Below are 26,162 nucleotides of genomic sequence, written 5' to 3' on the forward strand. Positions count from 1 at the left end.
GTGAAACAAGGACAGGAGCTGTCCCAAGCTGTCCCAAAGCTGTTGGTGCTGACTGCTGACCAAAATGGAGCATAGGTGAGGAACAGAGAGGCTGATCTGACAGGAAGGGCTGGAGTGCAGACACAGACAGGGCAATGGCTCAGGAGGGAGCTGCTGTCTGCTCAGGGGGTGACAAAGGGCTCCCTTAGTGAGCACACAGCTCCTGTGCTACTGCAATGGAGCCTGTGCACGGGATCACCCCAGTGAAGCTCTGTGTAGTCCAGCTGGAAAAGAGCCCAGACATGTAGGAGTTTTTCATGAAGAGTTTTGCTGCTGACCAAACCAGGTTTGATGCAGAAGTCTCTCTTGGAAAACTGTAACCTTTTCCTCTACTGCTGTTGCATTATTTTTTAAGTATGATGCAACCCTCATACCCAAAATAAAGCCTAGCTTATAAGCATTTTTGTTCATATGTACAAACCCCAGTAAAAAAAGTTGAACACAATATATACACTGGGAAATATAATCCTGGAATAGGTGTCAATAACATGATTGTTCTGCAAAATAATCCTGCCCACGTTGCCCTTCAGAGATCTCTTCCTCTTCAGGCGAGGTGTGTCAGCATTGGAGATGTTGGTTTGACTGGCCCTGGTCTCATTCTCCTCACAGGGCTCAGGGAAGGGGCTCAGGTCCATGTCCTCATCTGCATCGTGGTAGCAGCCGTCGAAAGCCATCGCTTGCACGGCGTCCATGCTGTACATCCCTGAGGCCTGCAAACAAGGGAGAGTTACTAGCAGGAGCCACGGTGGCAAAGCAGAAATGAATAAACCAGAAGATAAAGAAAGCTTTCCCCTCAGTGCTGAGCATGTGGAGAACAGGGCTGTCCCACAGTATGGCTCTCTGTGGGGCCTGCCCCCCTGAGCGGGACATGAGCAAGGAAATGTCATCAAATGCTATAAACCACACTTGTCTGCCTGATCATTGCCAGCTGCTGGCTGCCAATTCGTGCCTCAGCTCCTGAAATAGAGCAATCTAACTCTCTCCTGTAGGTCTTGTGGGAAATTACTTCAAACATTGCTGGGAGTCAGTTTTTGATGGGATTATCCAATCATGTGAGCAACATATGCATTCTTTCTGTGTTTCTCCCCTCATGATATTCCAGCAAATGAGTTTAGAGAGGGGATATTCTTCAAGCAAAGGTTTTATAAGTGAGAGCTTCACAGAAAGCAGATGTTTAACTTATGGCTATTTCTGCCTCAGGCACACTTTTCTAAAAATTACCTTGTCATTCATCTAGTCTTGGGACAAAAAAAGAAACAGGAAACATGGAGGAACATCATATGGAGGCATGCTGAGGTCTATTTCAGAGACAGGAGAAATACCTTGATTGATAGGTATTTGAAAATAGAAGGAAGGTTATATTCCTCCGAGGGGGAAAAAAGGGGGCAAAAAAGTACCCCTAACCTCTGCCACAAGGGAAAGGAGAGAAAGCACAGACCTTTCAGGATTTCAGAGAGGAGGACACTGTCTCCCTTCACCCAAGTGAAAAAAAAAGTGAGATACAGAGTGGAGACAGAGATTGTTGCTGTTCTGTTATCACAGGGGTGTATTATGATTACTCTGTGGCTTGCATGATGCTTTCAGAAGGCAACAAAAGGTACAGAGGGTTGTACCTTGCCCCTTTTTTTGAGTTGCTTTCTCTCTTCAATGGTGGTGAGATAGTTCACCGCTGCGTACTCGATGACTGACAGGAAGACAAAAAGGAAGCTGATCCATAAATACACATCCACAGCCTTTATGTAAGACACTTGAGGCATTGAGGCACTTACTCCTGTCATGATGGTGGACATTGTCAGCACTGTAGTTATACCTGCCAGAGAGAAGAGAGAGGTTAGCACAGTTCTGGCCCAGGTTCTGCTCAGCCCATCCCCACTGCAGAGCTCTGTGAGGGAGTGTGAGTGACACCCCCTTTAGCTCCCCCACACAGGCTCTGGCAAGTGGAGTGAACCATGAAGGACCCATCACACACAGTGCTGAGAGCACTGAATCATCTCTCTGCTCACAATGGTCACTGGGCAGCACGAGGAACAGGTTTGTGTGGCAGCTTTGGGCACTGCCACACACAGGGGAAAGCTGTGGCCTTTCTTCACTTCCCAGAGCCAGGGCTGCCACTGTGTATTTTCTTGTCCAGGAAAATCACTAAAGAATCATTTTCCCTCCCAACCCTTTCTCAAATTCTACTTCTTGAGAACAAATATAACCCACAGCTCTCTAAAAGCAATCTAGGATAAAAATGCTACATCCACTGAAACTAAGAAAAAATTGTTTGCCTCAGTGTGAGCAAAATTTCACCCTCATCTCTTCAATCTCTGCTCTTACATCAGCTGTTCACCTCATTTTGGTTTGCTCCAGCTCAGGAAAAAAATCCAACACCTAACTCAAGCTCTGCTTTTAAAGAAATCAATGTAAGTCTGTGAGACAGCACTGTCAGCTGGGTCTCTGCAGCCCTTGTCCAGTTCTACCCCAGTTCAAGTCCACTGGAACATACAAGAACTCTCCCCCTACCTCTCTGCAGCTTTTTTGGTTTGAAGGATGGAGGGATGGAGCTTGAAATATACCATATAAGAGGAAATCAATTTATTTAATGTACATACTCTAGGCCAAGGAGCTAGGCTTATTAAACTTTGTTGTTAAGGTTTCCTATAAATTATGTATGATTATGCTAATGAAATGTGCTTTATTCATGGAACTCCTGATGCATAACCTTCTGCAGAAATCCATACATAAAAAACATGATCAGAAAAACCATCTTGACAACATTAAAAGCTGCCTACTGAGAATTAAAAGGTTATTTGTAAAGATGAAGTTAAATTTCTTCTAAATAAAAGGAATTCATAGATGCATGAATAAAAGTAGGTAGGAGGTACCATAATTTGTTTACAGATTAGCAAAGAGATTTATATCTCATGTATTAATAGCTTTAGACTGTGCCAATAGAAAGGGATCTGAGTGGCTACAGTCCTATTTTTTCTAGGAAAAAACCTGTATCTTCTTGATATAGTTACAGAGAAAAATGAGGGCTTCTGGGACCAGCATCAGTGAGAAGAAAGAACAGGAGCTTCTTTATTTTAACCTGACAGTTGCAGGACTCAGGTGCATTATGGCTGCATTAGATATCTTAACAAATTTCCATCAGATCTTCAGAGATCCTAATTTTTGAAAAAATCTACTCACTCCAGGGCCATCAGTATTATATTCCCAACAAAGACAGCCTTGAAGTGGCATCCAATGATACACCAATGAGAAAAAAATAAATTTCTATTAAAAAAACCATAATAGGTCCTCTTCTCCTGAGCTGAGGAGTTCAGAACTTACTTTCTGGCTTCCACAAAGATTGTGTGCCTTGCACAGCTAAGACACCAAAGCAAACATTCCTAAGGTGTCCCACAATGAAAGGCTTTGCCACACAGGCAGCTGTTTCCAAGTTGGTAGGAAGATAGTGAATGTTTCTTGAGAAAAAGAAGAGCTGCAGAGCTTTTCCATAGATTGGGCTACACCTAATGATCCATGGATTTGGGGAGGGATCTCACTGCCTGTTCCTCCCTGTTACTTTGCTGGGAAGAGGGAAGGAAAACCCAGGTTTTGCAATTCAGTAAAATTCTATCAGGAAATCTGCAGAATCATCCCTTTTTGCTTTTGTGTGAGCTGTTTCCAAAAACAGCAAAGCCAGTCTGAACAAACATCCCCTTTCCAAATGCAGAGACTGACTACAGGTAATGACAACAGAGGTAATAACAGTGTTGTTCAGGCAATTAGCTGATATTTTTGCTCATGTACTGTGTAAATAAGGTAACTCCAAACCCTCCCCTCTCAATTCCATACCTCCCAAAGAATATACAGCAAAGATTTACCTAGTGACACCCTGGCAGGAACAGCTCTTCTGTCAATCCAAAAGGAAACCCAAGACAGCATCACCATCAGCATGGCTGGGAAATAGGATTGTAGCACAAAAAAGAAAATGTGTCTGCGGAGTGCAAAGTTGATAAACAGTCTGTTGTACCAACCTATTGGGGAAAAAAAGGAGAGGAACAGGTTGGGGAGAAGAGAAGAGAGCTGTGTTATTTGTGAGCTCTGTTTGCTGGCAGTACCCCTCCTTCTGGCAGGAGCAGTAAATGCCTCAGAAACCTTGCCAGCACCTTAGTTTTACACAGTGCTTTACAAACTGTCCATCCTCCCTCATTTATGGGAGCATGTCTGTAACACTCTGTTATAACTGAGGCTGGGAAATTGAAAAAAATCAAATGGACTTGAAATGAAACCGCCAGGAGAATACAGACAGGATACAATTGTGCAGTGATGCCAACACCCTGCCTTCCCTGAATTACCTGACAAGAAGCAGCCCTTCTTCCTGGCTTTTTGGGTGTGTTTGGTGGGAGCTGCCTGCCGGCCCAGCACTCACTCGAGAGGACAGGGTGCCATCTAGCGAATTTAGTGCATCCCTGCTGCACCTCCTGCCACGGCAGGGAAAGCAGGTTTCAGGGAGGGAAAAAGGCAGAAGTGGGCACCTGCACAGCACCTGCCTGTCCAGGACTGACAGAGGCACCTGTGAGCCTGTGCTGGAGCAGTCCTGCCATCACAACGAGTGACTCTGTAGAGAAGAACATATCAAAATGAACCCCAAATACTATTAAATGTTCTATTGTGTTTTCAGTTTTGTGGAGAAGGTTTTTTGCTTTAAAGATTATTGTCTCTAAAATGGATTTAAATTGCTGCTCCTCTGGAGGCCTGGGAACTCCAAAAGCCTAAACACCACAGGTGCTGCTCACTGAGATTCACAGGACAGGAGATGCAGAACCTGAAATGCAGAAAGCTGCTTTGTGGGAATGATGACTCTCATTAGAGTGCTGCTGATTGTTCTCCACTATCATTTACTTGGAGGGTAAATTTGCTTCCAACAAGAAACAAAAAAACAAGACAAAGTGGAACCTCCTGAACAAAACAAAACCTTGAAGCCAAAGCCAAGTGTAAGTCTAAATTCTGATTACCAGATATGCTACAAGTATTATCCCAGTGGTTCCTGGGACTTAAAACAAGTCTTTGCTTTCACCTTTATGCTGCTGAATAAGCTCACCAACAGGATCTCCGCATGTTAAGTGTAAAGTTACACTCTGCAAAGTCCAAGATGCTGGGAGGTGCTGCAAAGCCCTGGGTGCAGGGCCCTTGTGAGGGTGCCCTGCTGTGCTCAAGGCTCTCTTTGCTTGCCTTGAGTGGTTTTTGATGAGAATAGCAAGGCAGAAAGAAGCCAGCTGAGCTCCTGGAACCCAGTCTGGTGGAAAATATCCCAGTCTCCTTCTGGCAACAAGGACAAATTGGATGCAGCTCTCAGCAAGGCAGAGTTATCATAGCAGGGTATCCACATGACAGTGGCCCTTGAAAGATGGAGCTCTGTTCTTGGCTCACACAGGAGCAGGAGATAAGGGGGAAGAACCTTATCAAGCTGTGAATTCCTCACTGCTGAGGCTGCATCATAATTTAAACTGGGATTTCTGCATTCAGTAGTAGCCACCACAATTCTGGATGGCTCTCTTTTGAAAACAAAAAGAAAATAACCTGTAAATAAAATACACTAAATAAATATATCTGCTGCTTTCTTTAAAGGCTTTTTTTCCAAAGACTTGTGCACTTCATTGTATTAAATGGAGTCATTTCTCTTTTATTCATCTGTTTTGATATAAAGGGCATTAACCACACTGAAATGATTTGACTCAGACTGTAAAGTACAATAGCAAGAGTGCTGTTTCTTTGGTTAAAAACCTATGGTTAGACTACTTACATAGAGAAGTGTTTCAAAATTTATAATTTCATGTAAAACACAAGGAAAACAAATCCTCACCCTGCATGAAATCAAACCATGAACCCCTAAAGCTTTGTGCAGTTTGCCAGAAAATATAGAGCAAGATCAACAGGCAGAAATAAAACCTGTCTGGGGAAGATCAACCTGAATTTAAATTATTTTGCACTGACATAAAGGGATTTTTTCCCTGCAACTTTATGTATAAACAGGGAAATTTAAGCAAATCATGAATTAGACCTGAACAGGTAATAATCTCATATGAAAATCCTCAAGTTAGCAGACTTTTAGTGATGTTACACAGCTCCAAAAGTGAGGATATTTTAGCCAGTAAAACACACTGGAATTCCTCTTGTTTGCTTTCTAGTATCTGACCCTTTAGGATTTCCATTTTCAAGCTTTTCTGTATAGCCAGGACATAAAGATTCCTGTAAATTCAATACTCCAGTGGCTTTCAGAGAGGCACCATGATTTTGCAAGAGCTCAGAACAGCATGTTTTTGTGGTTGTGCTTTTTGTTCCAGGCTCTTAATGCCAGCTATGAAGTTACAAGTATTATTATGGCCTTTTTTCCCTAAAATAAAGTTTTCTATTGGTAATGCAAAGAGAACCAAGGCCCCAGACTGACAAGACCTCATTTGAACTGATCTCTCAGCAGCCACTGTCATTTACTAGCAAAGAATTTGAATGTGAAGGACATTCTGCATGAATTTATCCTGTGCTGCTCTCTCCTGAGGAGAGGGGCTTACTGTACCAGTACTGCTGTAAAAAGCAAGTCCACTGGAAGCACTGAATTCCTCAATGAAGAACTGGGAGAGGGAGATGTGCTCATCTGTGCTCAGGGACTTGTTGCCATGTTTCCAGTACAACATCAGATCATCCTCATTGTATGCATCTGTGAGAGAGCAGAAAGTGAGGTTACAAAGTTCCTGAAGTTAATCACTTCCTCTTCCCTTTCTTAGGGACAGGAGGCCACTCAAGCAATCTGGGGAAACCCCAAAGAGACATTTTTTCACACCAAGTTGTCAGCTGGCATGGAAAAAGAGCATGTTCCATCTTGTTCCAAGTGCAGCCCAGCCCTGTGCCCTGCCAGCAGCTTCCAGCTGAGGCAGGGGTGAAAAAGCAGATGTTTCACACTAACACAAGCACCCATCTTCATTTTTCCAACAAGTCAAATACTGACATTTTATTTTACTTTTACTCTGCACATCTTTTTTTCTCAGAGAAAAAACCCTCATGTTTTTTGAGAGATTTTTAGATTTAGGCCTTGGAATATATACCCAGTGGGAATAAAGCAGGGTGCATCATGGTTTTTCCACCTTCCCAAACCTCACTGAGGTCTGGAAAGATCCCAAATTGCTTCCAGTTCAATATGTACATGCTGAAGGGTTCAGGTGACACCTCAAAGTAAGTGAAAGAGGTATAATGCACAAGAGGGAGTGCTGGTAAGGATGCACATGTGAAGAATAATTAGAAATTAAACTTACAGCTTTCCAGTTCCAAAGAACAGTTCTGTGTGTCCAGAGGAAACCTGCTGAAATCCATGAAGCACATAGCAGAAACTGTTATTCTGCAGAAAAAAAGAGAAAAACAGAAATAAAATTAATAATTTCACACTTAGCTGTGCACACATTTAGTACCAATCTGCTGTTTAGAATCCTATTGATTGAGGTTTTCTCCCCTTTTAGATGCCTCTAAAATAGCTTCAAGATGGTGAAATAAAGTTAAATCAGTGAGAGATCCTATTTTTTTTAAAAAGCCCCATAAATAGTCTTTATTATTAAATACATTACCTTTGATTTTTAAACCCTCTATTTGATCCTTCATTAGCCTTTCACACCTTGGTTTGAAGGTTTACAATTACAAAGATTACCAAAGGGAGTTCACATTTCGTCATTTTATTTCTCATAGACTGAGGTAGATAATATTACAGATTAGAGCAAATATTATTCCAAGGGATGTTTCCCTAGCTAGAATGATTATAATATTTAATTGTAAAAAGAGATTAGCTGCAATTTCTGGAAGCTTACTCTCCTCTTAAATGAAATGCTTTATATTGTAAAAAGCTTAAAGAAATCTAGGCAAAGCCTATTTCACATTCCACCTGCTTTTCCACAAATGTTTAGAGGACAAATACCCCTTTGTATTTAATAAAGAACAAACAAAAAAAATTGAACCTGCTAGGGGCAGCAAATTAAATATGGTAAATATTGCCACATTTCCCTTTCCTGCCACAGCTTGCATGTCATTTGATGGTTAAGTTCAATTTTTCAGTTTTGCCCAAATGGAATCCCACAGGGATTTCAGTGAAGGTTATACAAGTGCCCTTTGAAAACCTGGGCTCAGTAACCACACTGTAGCTAAAGTTTTACAAATATAAGACTTTACTGGCTTGAAATCAGATTCTAAGAGTGAAGACATGCATAGGACTTCTAACTAGGGATGTTGTTTCCATCCTTCAGCTATTGGCTAAAGGACATGGGGAATAAGAAAAGGAAGTCTGTTTTAGCAACAGATCTGGATTTTGCTTCAATAAAACCCTGGATGCCAGGCACTGAAGAAAAACTGTGAAATATGCAGATTTATTGCATGTAAGCATTTGGAATTTAATTTACTTGCTACATGTAAAACTAGCATTAAAATAGGGCGTTTTAAAGCACATCTAAGGAACAATTCCTGCTTCTCACTTGGAGAATCACTGATGCAAGCCTTAATGGAGGGCTATAGCTCCTCTGATCCCTCCTTCTCAAGAATTATGGAAATTAATACAGCAATAAAAAGCACACTTCACCTCATTGTTCCTTACTTGAACATACACTACTTAAAAATAGTGCACAGCTGTTGTTGTGAGGATTCCTGCATGTCCTCATGACAGAGGAGATAAATTCATTAATTGCTGCAACAATAATTACACAGCCACAACCTCAAATGCTTCCATAAATCTTCAAACTGTCCAGATTGGATGAAATATCACTTCTGTGCTCAGAGCTAATTAGTACCGAAGTTAATTTCTGCAATGCACAGGCCTCAGATCCCTTACCCTAGGGGGAAAATTGCTACATTGAAACTATTTCTGCCACATCATCCAAATCTCCTTCATAAAGCAAAGCAGTAACATACAGAGGGAAGGGAGACACATTAATGACCTTGCTGTTCCAGTTCTGGAATTGCTGTTTCACTTTCCAGTTCCTTTTAGTCCCACAACACTGGTGGTATCAGCACCAAAATCTGTGCCTGTTTAGAGCCCTGGTTTGTATCACTGGCATGTTAACTGGCTGAAAATAGCTGAGACAGTTTCAAAAGACTCAGGAAAAAGAATAAAACAAACAAAACTACCAAAATTATGGTTATTTGTTAATAATTATGGGCTTTACTGTACTCAGTAGCAATACTGCTAGAGCCACTGGTAAGGAACTAACACTTGATATTTCCCTTGATGGGAAACAATACCTGAATGGTAGAAAAAATACGTTTTCAATCCTCAATTAATTTTCCCACTGGCATACCAGTTTCCCATGATGTCCTACCAGGGGATTAATGCCAGATTCTTACCTGCAAGTATTTCCAGTCATTTTAATCACATGACAACTGCAGCCATGGATGTTCTCAGGGAAGGGTATTTCCTCACCTCAGGCTGAAGAGCACGTTGCCATCGGGGTACACTCGGAGCATGATGTTTTCCACAGTTGTATCATGGATGAAAGATCTTTTGGAGTGCACAAAGAACACATCAGGCACCCAGATCTTCTTTATCAGCCGTCCATCGAAAGTCATGCTTTTGTTTTTGTTGCTACGGAATGAGAGCCTCTCATCCTTCCAGTAGTGTCTGAGATACAAAGTCATGGTGAAGTCCTTTGTTTCATTCAAAATAAAAGGAGACAACACTTGGTTTAGTCATGTGCAATAGAAAACACGCCAATTACATATACAAAGGATCAATTTCTTCATTGCACATTATCTGAAAGATCCTTAATAAGAGGAACCAAGCACCACTCAATGAGTTTGAATCTGAATATTGATGAAATTTTGGTTGTTTCCCTGTCCATGGTGCCTGAGGCTAAGACTTCATTTATCCTTAGACAAAACTTCTACATATTTCAGTGGTCTTCTGGATTGGGCCAGCTGTGCAGTGAGAAAGAAGCTTTAAAACCAAACAAGGGTAAATGGAAAAAATGTTTCCTCTGGAAATCTTCACAACCTTCTCCAAGAATGGACTGTGGTTCCCTTAAGGTTCCTTTACAAAGGCATTAACTGGAGTTCTTCATGAGCACTAGGTCAATTTTTAAAATCCACAAGTCTGTTCATTTTGTACAAATATTGTACAGGGGCTAAATTAATACATTTATTAATCAAATGCATCATAAAGAAAGAATTCAATGAATATCATAACAGTAAGGAGTTAGATTTTACAATAATTAAAATAACTACACTATTATTTTAATATAAAACATTATCACAAATATTTTATGATCCTATTTAGAGAAACATTATGACTGCAAATCTACATGTGGGAAGAGATGGAGAGGATGCTGCAAAGGCAGTGTGAGCTTCTGCACAGCCTGACTGCTCTGTGTTCACCTATATAAATTTTGTCTTATTAGGCAGACACCATTGATCTCTGTAGAACATTTGCTTCTGGTAAGAATACTGTGAAGAGAGTTTGATCTTCCCCTGTAATATGATTTTATGGCCCTGTAATATGATTTTGTGATTTGAGTAGGTTTGTAAAGGAGTGCAGGAGCTCATAGTGACAATATTAGTGACAATTTGGGCTGAAGAATGGACAGCCTGCATTCCAGTACCACAGGTCCTAAGCGCAGTGTCTCCTCCCCAGGACCATTTCTGGAACTGATGTTTCTCTTTCCATTTGTTATGATCACAGCTCCATCCATGTCACAATTATGGAACACTCAGATTTGCATAGGCAAAAGAAGGAAAGAACATGAAGCCTCATCATGCAATGGAGCATTCAAACCAGAGCACTGCCCACTCTGAGCTGTTCCTCTGGCCCAGGGAGAAATTCAACACTTACTAATGTAAATGCATGCTTCAAGGCAAGGATGTGCTCTTTAGGGTTTGCTTTCTTTACCTACATTATTCTGTACCATCCATCTGGATGTTTCTGAACCCCCTGTATTTTTACTGAAACCCTTTATTTCTGTTCTGCTCACCATGTCCACTTCAGAAATGCTGTCAATGCTCTCCACCTGCACATCAATGCCCACAGGTATTGGTGACCCTGCATGGGAACAGAAAGAGGCATGAGGAGCAAAAATCCATATTTTTAAAGGGGAGACAGCAACACCAGCAGGATACAGAGAGTACTCTATCCCAGAATTTACTGCAGTCTCTCCACTTTAAAAAAAAACTGAATGAAAAAAGGCAACAACGTAAAACAGTTGTGAAAATAAGCACAAAATCTTCAGTGCTCTTTTTGCAAGCAGACCAGTTTTTTTTTGGCACAGCAGTGGCAGTGTCCTTGTGATGCCACAGCAAATTAATGAACCCCTTGGAGTGCAATTCAGAACCACCATGGGAAAAAGCTGAGTAAATACATGGAATACATCAAAGATTGCAAAGCTTTCTTACCACTTCCAATGCTTATTCACAAAAAACATACTTACTATGACTCTTTAGTTACTTTACCTTTAGTTACTGAGCTGTTCAAGGTTTGGTATAGCTGTTCATGAAAAAGCACTGCTTGCTCACCACCTCTCAAGGGAAAAGCTGTACACATGCTAATCATGTTCTGTCACTGTGTTGTGTATTTACTGAGTGCATTTTTAGCATGAAGTTACTCCAAATCAATTAAAAATTACAGCCAAATATGAAATTATTTCCACTCTTTTCAGTGTGAATGAAGGATTTAGTTCTACATGGGTTATGTCATTCCACTAATTGATTAATTAATTGCACAGGGGAGGAAGAGAGGAGCATGCATATATGCATATCACAGCACCACCCCAAGAAGATTCTGCTTTTAGCATGAAAATCAGTAGTAATTATTGTACACAGGACTCCAATCACTTTTGTCAAAAACAGCCAGCTAAAATATTTTTTAAGTACACATTTCAAATAACCAGTTAAAAACATCAATAGAAGGAAGTCTGAACAGCAACAGCTTTTCTAACTTGTCTTTTTCTTGTCTTTTCCTTTTAGCCCTGTCAAGCCAAAATAGACCAGGAACATCAATCTGGTGATCACCAGCCACAATATTGTGTCCCTTTTTGGAATTATCCTTAAAATAGCAGCCTTCCAGGATTACACAGCTGCCTCCAGTTCTTACCAGTAAAGATCTTGAACTATTTTAGAGGTATTTTAAAATCTGGCTCTGTAATCTCTTGATTTTACTTGTCTTTTTTTAATGGGGAGTCTGTCCCTGCACAGATGAAGATGCACTGTGCATGGGAAATAAAGTGAGATGTTCTCAGAGTTGGCAGGGCACATGAGAAAATATTTAGGCACTGACAAGAGCTGGGCTCCTTGGCTCAGAAATTGTGTCCCTCTCTGAGAGAATGCCTCCCTCAGCCTCTTGGCCAAAGCCCAAAGATTCAGGACTCTAGAAAGCAAAGTTTGTTATTAAAACACCAAGCAGTACTTTGAAAAAATGCTGCTTCTTCTGGAGAACAGAGACAGGAAAATACAGCTGCTCCAGAGGCTGATGCACAAAAGTATCAATAAATATATTCAGCCAGACTCCTTCATACAAAACAACAGAAATTTTTCAACTTCTCCTAAACTAGTTTTGCCCACTTCTTGCTTTGTCTTGATCACAACACCAAAATAGTTTATTTACACTAAATACCAGCTTGTAGCAAACACTGGTACAAAAGTGCCTGGTAGTAATCTGAGTCATCTTTTCTGTATTCCACTGAAATCCTGTAAATTAAAAACAGGTTCAGCCAAAGTAGAAGTCATTGTGGAATTTATACCTGATGGGAGCATCGTTCACAAAAGGCATTCACACATCATTTAAATGCAAACAACAATTTATACTGAATTATGTGGGTGGAACAGGAGGGGAGGGGGAGCAGCTCTCAATGTCAAGAAAGGTTTTACCAGTTCCTGAGGCAAGGACAAATCTAAAGCAAATAAAGTTAAATGTCTCCCATCAGCATTCTTCAGGCAAACAAGGAGCTAAGCATAAATCACATCCCAGAATCAGACATCTGACTTTCTAAGCCTGTGCTGTGTGGTGAGGAAAAGGCTTTTCTTAGTGACTGCTGCTCCAAGTGTGATGACAGCAGTTCTAGTATTTTTTGTCATTTCAAAAATCACAGACAATTTCTTACCCAAACAAAGATTATTCCAGTGTGAGCAAAATTTCCATCAACAATTCAGCTCCTCTGGGCAGATACAAAGGATCTGATCACAGAACTAGAAATCAGTGGCAGCTTATGGTTATGTTGGCTGCATGCACACAAACCAAAGTGCCACTTACCCATAAATACACACAGAGACACCTGATTCTTTGAAAGGACAGCCTGTACTGCACTGGGAACTACTATAAAAATATGCTGGTGGTGACAATGAATAGCATAAAAGAAACCAGAACCTATGGCCAGGAGAAATACAGTGATCAATTCCAAAGTGAATTGAATAAAAAGGGAACTGTTACAATTAAATTCATTCCTGATTAGGTAGAAATGCGAGAAGTGTGAAACAGACTCCTTGAGAAGAGATTCCTCTTCTCTGTCTGAAGAAAGACAACAGCCTTACTCATGATGCTCAGTGAGAAAACACTGTCCAGTCTAGCATTCAGCACAGAGAATTATTAAAGCACATCCCCTACCCCAGCCCTGATCCATTACTAACAGATCAGAGCAGCTGCAAATATTTCCTTCCCATTCTGACTCTGGCAACAAATGTAAGTAGATAATAAAGACAGTAAAGACTGCACAGACATGATCACTGTGCTGTTCAAGTTTCTCATCTGGAGCACCTCTATATCATTGTCACTAACACACCCAACAAGACACCCCTCAGTCTGGTCTAATCATGGTTTTTGGGAATATTTCTCTGTTTGATTAAAAATCACCTCCACTAGAATCAGGGATAATTAGCTATTGGGAACAGGCTGCTAGAAACTGTAATTTCTTCATCCCTTAGATTTATTTTGTCACAAGAGGCTGTTTTTATAAAAAAAAACATAATTACAGTAAGAGTTGAAAAGGTTCCTAAACCGGCCAAAATAGGAAAGCAATTTTTCCTACCTCTGTGTCTGCACCAAGCTTTCTCCCTGCTAGATTGAGAATTTCAATCTCTGGCTGACCATCAGACAACAGCATCAAATTCCCTTTAAAAAAAAAAGCAACCAGAGCAAAGCTGTGGTTTTTATTTCCCAGTTTGACAAAACTGGGGATGGCAGAGAGGATTTTGTTATTAAATTGAGCAGCTTCAGTTGCTTCTGGAGGGTCACTACAAATCATTATTTTAGAGGGATTAGTGATTTTCACAATGGAGGCTCCACAGATTTTCAGGATAATTACTCCTCAGCAGAAAAAAAAAAAGGCATTGTTTTCAGACAGGTTTAACTTCATGCAAGCCATTTCCAGTCTTTTATTTTAAAGGTTTAAGCATAGCAAAAGAATTCCTTGACGAGCATGGAATTTTATTAATGGATAGCACATCAGGCAAATTCTGTAATACCCTTTCTAGAAGGGATTTTATGTAAAAAGGCTATCTATCCTTTCAGCATTTTTAGGATCAGTTTCCACAGTAATAATGACTGGTTTAGTGAATGCTATAATATTTTTATAACAGCCAGACCTTTGGGCACACAACAGATTGCACCTGAAGATCTATGGGATAAATGTTGAATTTAGAAACAACTGCACCCAGCTGGCTTTGTACATGCTGGAAAAAAAGGAAAGTCTACAAAGTCTATCAGTAGGAGATAGAGACTAAGGCAGAATTAAGATCTGTAGGTGGACTTTGTTCTGAAAAAGAGGAAGAAAACTGGATAGAAATGCAAACAAGCTCAAGGGAGTTGAAGCTTTGTGGATTTTTAAATTTTCTTCTGGCAATGACAGGAACAGAAGAATTACTGGCAACAGGATTTTCTTCCTGTTACTACTGTGTTTCTTTCTTATTTAAATAAGAAACAAAGGTGGTCTGGTATGAGCAGTAACCAGCCCTTGGAGTAGAAGATTTAGCAATGTGAAAGAAAAAAATCCAGAGGAAAACTGTTAGAAGTCTTGCAAATAATCAATATATTTCCCCTCCCCTCCTGTCCTGGATCCCCAGCTATTCCTTCCAGTAAGAGATGATAAAAATTCCATTTTCACCCATATGAGTCTTTACCACAGGGAGAAGACATTTCTCATCTTTCAGGGAGAGCTGTGGTGCAAAACAGAAAAGAACTTGGGGGCAAAGAGGTGTTAGAATTGCAGCACTTTTTGAAGCTACATTGGGCCATATTTTCTTTCCTTCCCTCCCCCCTTCTACCTTCATATATAATATATTATTATGTATATATATGTATTATACATATATTTTGAAGAGGGAGGAAGCATAAAGGGGGAGGTGATATAATGAGATTTCTGATCCTCTGAAAATTCAGAATTAAGATTATCTTTAATTGCAGATTGAGATGCAAATTTTCAGGAAAGACCTCTTGACCAGCTAAATGCTTGTGAATTATTTTCATAATTTCTAATACTTGCTTATGTTATTATCTTCCATATTGGTTGAAAAAGAAGAGATCATCAATTTTAAAACTTTAACTAACACACTTGTAATTGAAGGAAACTACAGGTCCTTAAGACACAAGGTAAAAGAAAAAACAATATATATATATAATATATATATATATATAAACAATATACAGACATTTATACACACATGCATGTGTTACTTCCACCAGTACTTTGAAATAAGATAGTTCAGAAAATAAAAATATATAGATGAATAGATGTATAATAGGGAAAAAAGTAGATTTAAAGCATTTCTGTGGATTTGCTCTCAGACCTCTCTCAAAGTGGAGTTTTGGCTGCTCTGGCAGTTTGCATTGTGGCCCTCAGATCTGAGCTGTTACAAGTCAGGATATGCTGAGAAGTCTCATTCATTGTCTGTGCTCACCCTTTCTTGCTGAGTTTAAAACTTGGGGATGGGCATTCCAAGAAGTTCTGGCAGCATAATTTCATTTCTGACTTCTTCTCCACTCCCAGTTTAAGCTGCCTTCTCACTTCCAAACCAAACAGGACCATGACATTACACAGAAGGCAACAATCAAACAACAACCACAACAAAAATTTAGGAAAGGAAAAAACACCACCAGCTTCCATCAACAGCTCAAGAGCCTGGCTTAGGGAGTAAATATAATGCAACAATGCCAAGTTTAGATTTTTAAAGTTTGGGTGCACTGAATTGTTGGTTTGCTTCACTTATCCTCACTATATAATGAACTGCAAAGTAACATTTTAAAAGAGTAGGATCAGCTTGCCAGCAGTTGCTGAGTTTGCTTCATCTCAATGCTCTGTGTTTCTCTGGCTTTGATCTCTAATCTGCTAATAAACAGACAATGTCAGGACTAAATCAAAAAATTTACAGTCAGAGTGTCAAATTCTGATTGTGCAGCTGCAGTGGCACTGCAATCAACAGAAGAATGCCAAAATACACTTGTGTAAATGGCAGCAGAGTTGTGTTCAAATTGTTTGGTCAAAAAATGGATCTCTCACCTCCACAATTATTTCCAGTAACACTGCAGCCAGTAGCATCAGTGCCCAACAGTTCTACATTTACTTCCTTCACGTTTTTCCCTGTGCATGTTTGCTCAGATTACAAATCAAATTCAGCATGTGCTCCCTCTGTTCTTGTTTTGTACAACTTAACTGTAGGTACTACAAATTCTGGGTCCTGTGGTCTGCTCATTTACATGGCATGGGTTGTGCTAAGTGAAATCAAGCAAGGCAGGCTTAGATTTAAGAGTTCCCTGAACTGAGGAATCTGCAGCAGCATGAATTTTCTTGCGACCTTTTCTCCTAAACTGGTGCAGAGGGTGATTGACCTTCTCAGGCAAAGGGGCACAGTGGAGCCAGATTAACAAAATCTGTCATTCCAACTTCCTGACATACCCAGAAAATCACAATGGGGTATAGGAGAGGGGGAAGTGGTCCCTCTTCTAAAGGTAAAGAATAAATACTTTTTTTTAATAAAAAAATGTAAATAATAAATACTTGTTTTTCATCCAGCTTTCCTGATCTGGTTTTTTGTTGTTGCAAACTGATACACAGTGCTGAGCTGAATAAATCATGTGATGTGACACATGACAAATACAAGTCCCTCATGAGTGACAGTACAGAGCTGCTTCATTAAATCTGATGAAAACAAACCCAGGATTTCACCTGTGGTAACTGCACAAAGCCACAGTGCTGTAAATAAATCTCAGTGCAGTTCAGGGTTATGCTGTAACTGCTGTGGCAATGACTGCAGCAATGATATCTCTAATTTCTCCCTCTTCTCTGGGTAAGATTCCTCCTGCTGCACACTTAATCATCACTGTTCTTCAGAGAAACCCACACCCCATGTCTGCTGTCATAAAATAATCCTGAGGATGTTATTCAGATTCAGATGTTTCTGTAGAGAAATCTTTCCATTGATGAGGGCACAATTGTGTGTTAAATCTCTGCTACTGCCCTATGAATGCCAAACCACTCCTTACTCCTGCAACACCACTGGAATCATTGGTAAAACAGGAACTCTGGGGTACAAATTTGGGTTGACACTCATTTCACTGGGACTTTTTTCACTCTGTGCTGTAAAAATGCCAGTGGATCTGTTCTAGTCTAAGAGAGTTTCACATTCGGCATCTTAAAGGAGTTCTGAAGATTTGGAAATGTGTGAAGAAAAAGGTGCTTCCCATGCCAGTGTGGCATGTGGGTGAGAGAGGAGAAGCAGAGTTGAGGCACTGTCCTCCTAAAAGCTATTTCTGAAAGCCAGGAGTAGAGCTGAAATCACAGCCAGGGCACTGTGATGAGTGAGAGGCCTGTGCAGTGAAGTCAGAGGAAAAACTACAGCTGGCTTCAAGAGGAACTGAATGGGCTCTGTGAAGAGGCATCTACAAAAAAAGGACAAGGAGAAAAATCCTGGGTGTGAAAAATCCTCACTGCCCCTGGAAAATTACAACTGCCAGGTCACAGGGTGTGTTCTCAAAGCTGCTTTTATGTACATCATCAATACTGGTTTCTGGGATGACCCAGTGATAAAGGACATCCCAAACCTCTGTCTGCTTACATGGAAATGCTGCATTCTTTCTGAGGTGACACTCTCAGAAATTTACATTCCTTGTGAGCTAACAATAAGATGTCCAGATTAACAGGTATTACACAAGACAGGTATTAGGCAAGAGGAAATCTGAATTTCTGTTGCCAAGAAACAGACTGTATCTCAAGTATTATTCAAAACCAGGCAAGGTCTCTGCTGTCTGACAAGACATTTCTATGGTAACAAGAAACCCTTTCCCATTCTCCCAGTGCATGCCAAGATGTTTTCCTTACCCATTCTCCCTCCTGGCACAATCAGCAGCCCCAGATGCCAGCAGCTGGTGCCAACAAGAGCAGCTCCCCAGACCTCAGCTGGCCTCCCAAATCTGTGCTTGTCTACACAACTGATTGTTGGTCCTCAGATATTTCCTTTTGGCCTCATAATCCAGAGCAGTCCAGTCTAATTTCCACGAATCATGACAAGGGAAGTGGTGATGCAAAGGCTCAGACAAAGCTTATTAGTGGGGCAGCTTTCTCATTTTCCCTCCCATGAAGGAGAGTCCAAACTGAATCCAAACTGTGAACATCCCATTGAACACTCCCTTGATCCAGATGCAATTTAGTTAAATGAACAGATAATCATCACAGTGCCCAACAAGACAGAAACAATATCATAATAACCTGCAGGCCTGTGGGTAGTTGTTGTTGTTGTTGTTGTTTTTAATTTTGTACACAGCAAACAGATTTAGGAACTGATGGATCATTTCAATCTCTCAGAACAAATCTGATGAGTAAGTAATTTGCTAATTGCTGCTAGACTGTGCCATTTACAGGCATACCTTAATCACTGTTGTCAAAGAACCTTATTCTAACACTATTCTTACTTAGTTCTGTAAAGCAGACATTTTGAGCAGTTCCTCCTATTGATACACTAAAGACAGAGAAGCCCCTTGTCTTTGACTATTTCTGTATTTCTTTATTTCCTGAAGTACAACAACTGAGCTGTGCTGCCATTAAGTCTGCCATTCCATTTGAAATGACAAAGTTGAAGTAAACTCCCAGAGAGAGGATAAACTCTTACCCAGCCCAGGCATGTGCTGCTTACCTCCAAATCCAGGTCTCAGAGCAAAGTCATGGTCCTCTATGTGAAGGAGCTGCTCAGTTTTGAGTGGTCGGACCTTCGTGCTGTCAAGTTTCCTCATTTTAATTTCTCGTTTGCTATGTTAAAAGAAAAAAGTGAGAAACTTCATTTATTTCTGCTGCCCTGACATTTACAGTGCTAGTCACATGAAATAGGGACCTGGGAATACTGGGCAGCTGAATCTGGAATGTTAAGGGTAAATACTGTGCTAATAAAGCTGGAGAAAGATATATTGGGAAGGGTTGGGAAATGAGGTATGAGGGTGCCCAGGTCCATGAAGAACACCAATTGTTTATAAGAAGTCACAGGAAGAACTGCTAAATCCTCTGCTGTTCTCCTCAGAGATTGCAGCTATCACTATTCAAGGGAATAGAGCTGTTTAAAGTCATTATTCACATAAACACTTGCAAATCATACTTGGAAATAACACCACATATCCATGGTTTAACCCCTTCATGCATTATCCATACTACAGAGACAATAATTCCTTTTTTTATAAATTTGGCTTTTTTCCTAGGAGCTCAAGTGAGCCAATGATTTTTTGTAGAAGGACTGAGAAAGGATGATCCTGGATCTAGGGACTTGCAGGGGGACTGGCTTTAAGTGGAAAGAGAGTAGGTTTAGATGGGATATCAGGAAGAAATTCTTTCCTGTGAGGGTGGTGAGGCACAGGCTGCCCAGAGAAGCTGTGGATGCCCATCCCTGGAAGTGTTCAAGGCCAGGCTGGATGGGTTTTGAGAAACCTGGTCTAGTGGAAAGTGTCCCTGCCCATGGCAGGGGGGTTGGAATGAGATGATCTCATGATTTTGTATTTTACTGTACACATCAGGAACACCTTTCTCACAGAAGTGTTCTCATGGGAATGTAGTGCTTTGGCAGGTTTTGAGATTCCTTTCACTCAGGCTATTTCAGAATAGGTCAGACATTTATCTGCAGGAATGACTTGAATAGAGCTGCTTTGCCACAGCCAAGGGACTCTCCCTAGACACAATTTCTTTCATGCCTTCTGTGATTCTCTGGGACTTTGCTGCAAGCAACTGTAATTATTACTTTTAACTGAAGGATAGAAATGTGTTCTGAGGACTGGCCTTGTAGTCAAACACTGCTTAAGGCAAGGTATGGAACACCTTAGGATAAGGTGTATGCCTCTATTTACTAAGTTTTGTCCTCCCTCTCACTTTTTTCTTAATAAAGAAGCCCAAGAAAATACTTTTATGTTACAGGAATGATGAGGTGGCTGCTGGGCTACTCAGAATTGCTGGGCTTGAACGAATTCATTTACCTCAGTATTCTTGAATGTCTCTGGCAGTGCTGTCTGAATCAAATTACCAGGGCCATCAGAAGGTCCATGAGGCATTTCAAACACAGACTTTGGTTTTCTGAGTATGAAATCATGTGGATGGTGAAATGCAAGCCCACGCTTCAGAGAATTAAAATCACCACAGATCAAGCCTGCAGCAGGGTACAATGGGCAGCAGAACTGAACAGCTGCAATGTTCTACACGAGGAAATTCTGCTGCCTGGGATCCAGGAGAGGAGAAAATGATGAATTATGCTCAGAATGCCATGGCACAGTTAATACACTTGGGAAGCATGAGGTCATTTGTCATCTGATGTGCCAAGGAAAATGCCTGTTTGATGCTCCAAGGATTTCACTGCAAGAAGCAGGCTGGAACTGATTCATCTATTACAACTCCTCACTAGAAGCAAGTCTGTGACTGAGGAAGACTTTCCCTGGACAAGAGAGGCAAAACATAAGCTACCAGGGCAGGAATTTCCTATTTAATAAGCCACTGGGAAGAGATCTTCTGGGATTTTAAACCACAAAGCTATTTGGAAGGAGCATGGCCTGCTGACTGCTCAAGGTAAAGAGCTTAAGCATGCTGGACAGATTCTTACACTCCTGCAAAGTATTTGGAAGCCTATGGAAGTAGCTATCATGCATTGCAGAGGTTATCAAAAAGGGAAAACAGCCCCCAAACTGGGAAATCACTTTGCTGATAAAGCAGCAAGAGGGGTTGCAAAAAGGCCATTCTTGCAGTGGTAGCACAGAAAGAAACAGATTTGTCAGAGTTTACCCCAAAATATGATCAGAGAGATCACAAATTAATTAAGTTTCTTGAGGCTGAGACCAAAGAAAGTGGGTGGGCTGTTACCCCAGCATGACAGGTTGAAGTTCCACCCCTGCTCCTTCAAGAAATAGCCCAGCAGGAGCACGAGATTATCCACTGGGGAACAGAAAATCTTTTAAAACATCTGAAGAAAGTCATAATAGGGAGAAGAATGATTGATACTGTACAATCTATACCAAGCAAGTGTGAAACCTGATGTAAAAACAACCCTGACACAAGCACAAGAGTTGTGTTAAGGGTAACAAAGACAGGAGATCCCCCAGGAAATTACTGGCAAATAAATTTTGCTGAGATGCCACACAAGGAGGGATGGAAATCTACACTGGTACTGCTGAATCCCTTCAGTGGATGGCCTGAAGCTCACCCCAGTCACCAACACAGCAAGGGAAGTAGTGAAAGCTTTGCTCAATCCTGTCATTCCAAAGTTTGGGGTTCCTTTGGGAATGTCACCAGGTAAAAGACCACATTTTGTTGTGACAGCAGGTAGCAGGATTCTGGGACTTGTGGTAACCACATATTCTCTGAACAGAGAGAGACATTCCCCCAGGATTCTCCTGGGAAGCTGTGAGAAGCTGTGGGAAACTTAAAAAGAAGGGTTCAAACAATTAATATCTCTCTTTCTGTAACTGTTGTTTATAGATATGGTTCTCCAGAATGTGCCATTCATAGTTCACCAACTGTGTGAGAGAAGATTCCTAAAGGCCAATCAGGCATTAAGTCCACCATTGTTTCTATAAGAACTGTAGATTTCTAATAATAATGTGTCTTTTCATACCTTGTGAATCAATCCCTTCCATGGACAGCCTGTCCCAGAACTTGACAGCCCTTTTGAGGAAGAAATTTTTGTGAGAACATTAGCAGAGGGATGCACCTAAGGACAGGAAATCTCTCTTTACCTAGCTGCAGTAGTAGCAACAAAGAGAACCCTGGCATTGGTGTAGATCTGGGCAATGATAAAAAGTTCTTGGTCTCAGTGAGGCACATGCTCAAGAAACTACTGCTTCCACTCATAGCTGTGCCTCCCATAGCTGTATTTCAGACAAGGGCTTATATTATGTAAATTAAATGGCAATCTATAATTACAGTCCAAAAGAGGCCATAAAAAGCACTTGACCTGTTTCAGATCACACAGGGAATTCACTCTTGCTGGTACTTCTATATTAAATAATTGGGAGCAGTAACTTTTTGGCTGAATACTATTGCATGGACCTTGGCATTTGCCAGAGATCTCAAAGAGCAGTTAGTCACTGCCTACAAAACCAAAGCAGCTAATTCAGAATTAATTAACAATGGACAAAGATGTGTCAGGCTTTTAAAGACAAATTTAGCTGCTCCTACCTAGCCTTGAAAACCATTAGCAAATGAAAGGCTAAAGGTCTGCTCAAGGGCACTTAGATCATGTTTGGTTAAAGCATTTAATCACTTAATGTCATCAGTGTAGCTCCACAAACCAATGGCATGAGTGGTTCGTGTCCCATCTGGTTGTCTTTAAATTACCAGGCTATCAAAATTTTATGCTGGTTCAAGGAGGAATAGGACAAGTTCATGGAAAAGAAATCCACTGAAGATCACTAAATCTACAGAAATTACACCCAACACAGGATGGTGCTGGAGAAAATTTGGTGGCTTGGTACAGCTGTGAATATTAGGGAGAAATATCTTATTTAGCCAAGGTTGTGCTTGCAAGCCCTTATTATAAACTCAGTACAGTACAGGGATCCTGGAAAGATCCTGCTTGGCTGTTCTGTTTCAGAGTTCTGCTAATGACATGGTAAAATTTCTTGTAGGAAACTAGAGAAAGGGTTTTTTCCCCTACCATCCCTTCATATTCAGAATTAAACTAAGTAAGTTCACGAGAAGAATACTATTAAGGTGCCTTTTGTGAAAAGAATACACTGGATGTCATGGCCATAAGTTTCTTTCCATTGTTGTGTCCCCAGGATATTCTGGCTACTCCTAAATCAAAGGTATCCAAAAGGTAGAAGTTACAGAAATCCTGTTCCAAGGGGAGACTGTGGGGTAATCCATCAGTGTGATGGATTAAATGTTTAAATACATTCATCAAGCCTTGAAGCCCAGATAAATGAAATAATCAAAATTGCACCGTTCTCTCATACACATGAAAATGCATTTCTAATTGTTCAGAAACATCAGCAATATGTACCAAGAAAAAAACCAATATTTTGTCAATCAAATGTTTTGTTCTTTGCTGTAGGAAATGGACTATGGGAATAATCGCTTTCTCTTGTACTTTTGGTTAATGCTTCAAAATCTTCTTTACAGGAGAATGCAGACAAACAGCTTTGGAGGGAGAACTGGGTTACTCTATTAAAACAGTGGAACTTGTAGGTTAAGTAACATTTTCACATGGGATTCTTTTTAAAAGGCCACCCATTTAACCAAGGCCATCTGTCAGCTGTGTCCCTAATAACTCTAGCACTGGCTGAAACATTGTTCCCAGAAAGAAAAAGATGCTGCTGCAAAGTCAGACCCTGATGCAATGTACTGGAGGATAATGCAGCCTTTAGAACAAAGGCAGAGAATGAAACAAAGAGAAATTAAACACGTTTGGATCCTTTGCAGAGAAAAGCTGATTTGCTGCTGTTAAGCTTTGGGATCCTCTGTGGATCAGATTTTCCAGTCTTCTCCCCAGCTCAGAATCACCAAGACCTTGGAAAGGAGGATGTGGGATGCCAAAGCCTGCCTGGTACACAGAAAACTGCCCCACCAGGCAGCAGCAGATGGATTCCTCCTTGTCCCTCTTCCTCCTTTCTGATAAAACACTCGTGCCTGTCCCCCAGGACTGTCACGTGGATTCATGTGCATGTGCCAGTAAAGACCTGGGACCATGCAGAGCACACTGTGCTAGCACTGGTGTTGCAAGAGGATTGTCATCAGGATGCCACAAAATTTCCTGTCTCCTACTCCCAGGTCCCCTCCTGCTTTGTGATTTCTTATGCCAACATGGAGCAACTGCTCAGGATAAATGCAAACAACAGCAGCACACGCTCCCCCCTTACCAGAGACAAAAGTGTAGCAGCTGAGCTTAAAAATGACCTCCCTTGCCACTGCCACTACCAAGGTATTTTATTCTGTTTCCATTTGATTCTTAACTGCTTCCTGAGACTGGCAAAGCACCAGATGAAATCTTATGTTGATACTGGGGCTGGTTCTGTTTATTTTCCTTTGTTATTACAAATAATTGTGCACCAGCACTCAGAATGTTATAAACAGACTGCTGAGCAGCGATTCTTTTCATGAAGATAATAATTGGCTTGCACCAAACTTGGACCCATAACTCTGAACAGAAACCCAGAAGTCCTGAGTGACACAGCACCTCTGTTGTGTCATCTCTTACCCTGCATTGCTAAACAGGATTTTATCAAGACTTGGAGGGTTCCAAGTGGATGATTGCATAAGAAATGATACAGGATGTTAACAGCTGTACACCTGCTGTAAGGCATGCAACTTGAGGGGGAAAAAACAGCTTAAACATATCAGAGGAGTGCAATTATGTTACTTTTCTTCAAAATGTGATGTTGGACAAATAAACTAGGAGCTCCCAAGAAAGAGGAATTTTTCTTGGATTATCACTGGCAGCCACTGGTCTGTTCACACAGTATTAGATTAATCTAGAAACAGGCTGAGAGACCTCACATGGCAGATGTGAGCTGCCTTCCTGGGGAAAAGCACTGACACTTTGCCCAGAAATATACAGGTAAAAACCCCTCAATCATTATTCATTTTCAACCAGGTACTCGATTGAAAGGCCAAGAACAAAGTCAATTTTCAATGTCTAAAAGCACTAAATATATTCCAGAAAGGGAACACACTCCATCATCACTACAAATAAAGTGCAATTCACCTCATTTAGTGCCATAAAAAAGTCTTCTGTAGCTTTATAGTGTAGCTACTCTGCTGTTTGGGTAATGGAAGGCACTTTGTAACACTGGCACAGGACTTTGGAAGGCATTTCTGCTTCTTGTGAGGGGAGTTAGAGGGCAAGAATACTTGGAACATCACAGCAATAACCTGGTAGCCTTGTATCACACTAAGTAAAAGAGCTGTGTGTGGGTGTGGGTGGGTACATAACTGCATATTTTTGAGACATTCATAAAATCACAATGTGAAAGGTCTGGTTATGAAAAAATAATTAATACTTCACCATTTCTGCTTTGGGAACATCCTATCAATACCATGCATACTATAAACCCAGAAACTGGAAAAACAGGACAGTGAACCAAAGGGGTGTGCTGAAAGGTGGCTGACAGCATGAAGTTTACCAGCTGAACAGAGACAGATGAAGTTTATTTCTTACCTGTTATGTTTTCTTGAGAATGACATTTGTTGCCGGCGATGAAGACGGTGATGCTGACTGTGAGAGCTGTGTAGCACTGCTGTTGGCCACAGGCAGGTGAGGAACAGAAGTTTCATGACCAGGACCATCTCTCCCAAAAGAGAAATGCCTGATCACCCAATCCACCTTGCTCACTTCTTATTTGTGAGTGTTTTTACCCTTTAGAAACAGCATAGCAGACACAAGATGCACCTGAAGCAAGGCATCCCTGAAGAGAGAAGACCGGGGCATCCCAGTTCTGAGGTCCTCGCCGAGTTCCCCTCGTATTTTGGCAAATCATAAACATTCCCTCAGCTCTACATCCCTGCAGCATCTGCTGTCCAGCCAGGAGCACCTTGTTTTCAGCACTGGGGTAGGTAGGGCAGTTTGCCTGGCCAGGCTGCCCTGCTCTGATCCATTGCTGCCTCTCTTTCAGTGAAGGCGCGGGTTTAAATTCTCCATCACCCGCTCAGTAACCTCCTGGACAGAGCCTGTGCAGCAAAGTGATGTCAAACATTTAA

The 26,162-nt window shown here is 41.0% G+C and overlaps 1 protein-coding gene across 1 annotated transcript; it reads right to left on the bottom strand.

Annotated features, from left to right (window-relative positions):
- GABRR3 (gamma-aminobutyric acid type A receptor subunit rho3) lies at window positions 1-25,774 on the bottom strand. The gene is made up of 9 exons (XM_054270396.1): window positions 25,624-25,774; window positions 19,138-19,250; window positions 11,001-11,068; window positions 9,458-9,681; window positions 7,317-7,399; window positions 6,584-6,724; window positions 3,891-4,043; window positions 1,653-1,849; window positions 1-749 (listed from the first exon to the last, which is right to left on the bottom strand). Exons 1-9 carry the CDS (start codon window positions 25,749-25,751, stop codon window positions 447-449), a joined length of 1,410 nt encoding a protein of 469 aa, XP_054126371.1. The 5' UTR covers window positions 25,752-25,774; the 3' UTR covers window positions 1-446.
- Window positions 25,775-26,162: the final 388 nt, after the last annotated feature.

Source organism: Melozone crissalis, unplaced genomic scaffold (genome assembly GCF_028551555.1).
Source record: "Melozone crissalis strain CALT ecotype California unplaced genomic scaffold, PUWL_Pcris_2 ptg000009l_1, whole genome shotgun sequence".
Taxonomy (NCBI): Eukaryota; Metazoa; Chordata; class Aves; order Passeriformes; family Passerellidae; genus Melozone; species Melozone crissalis.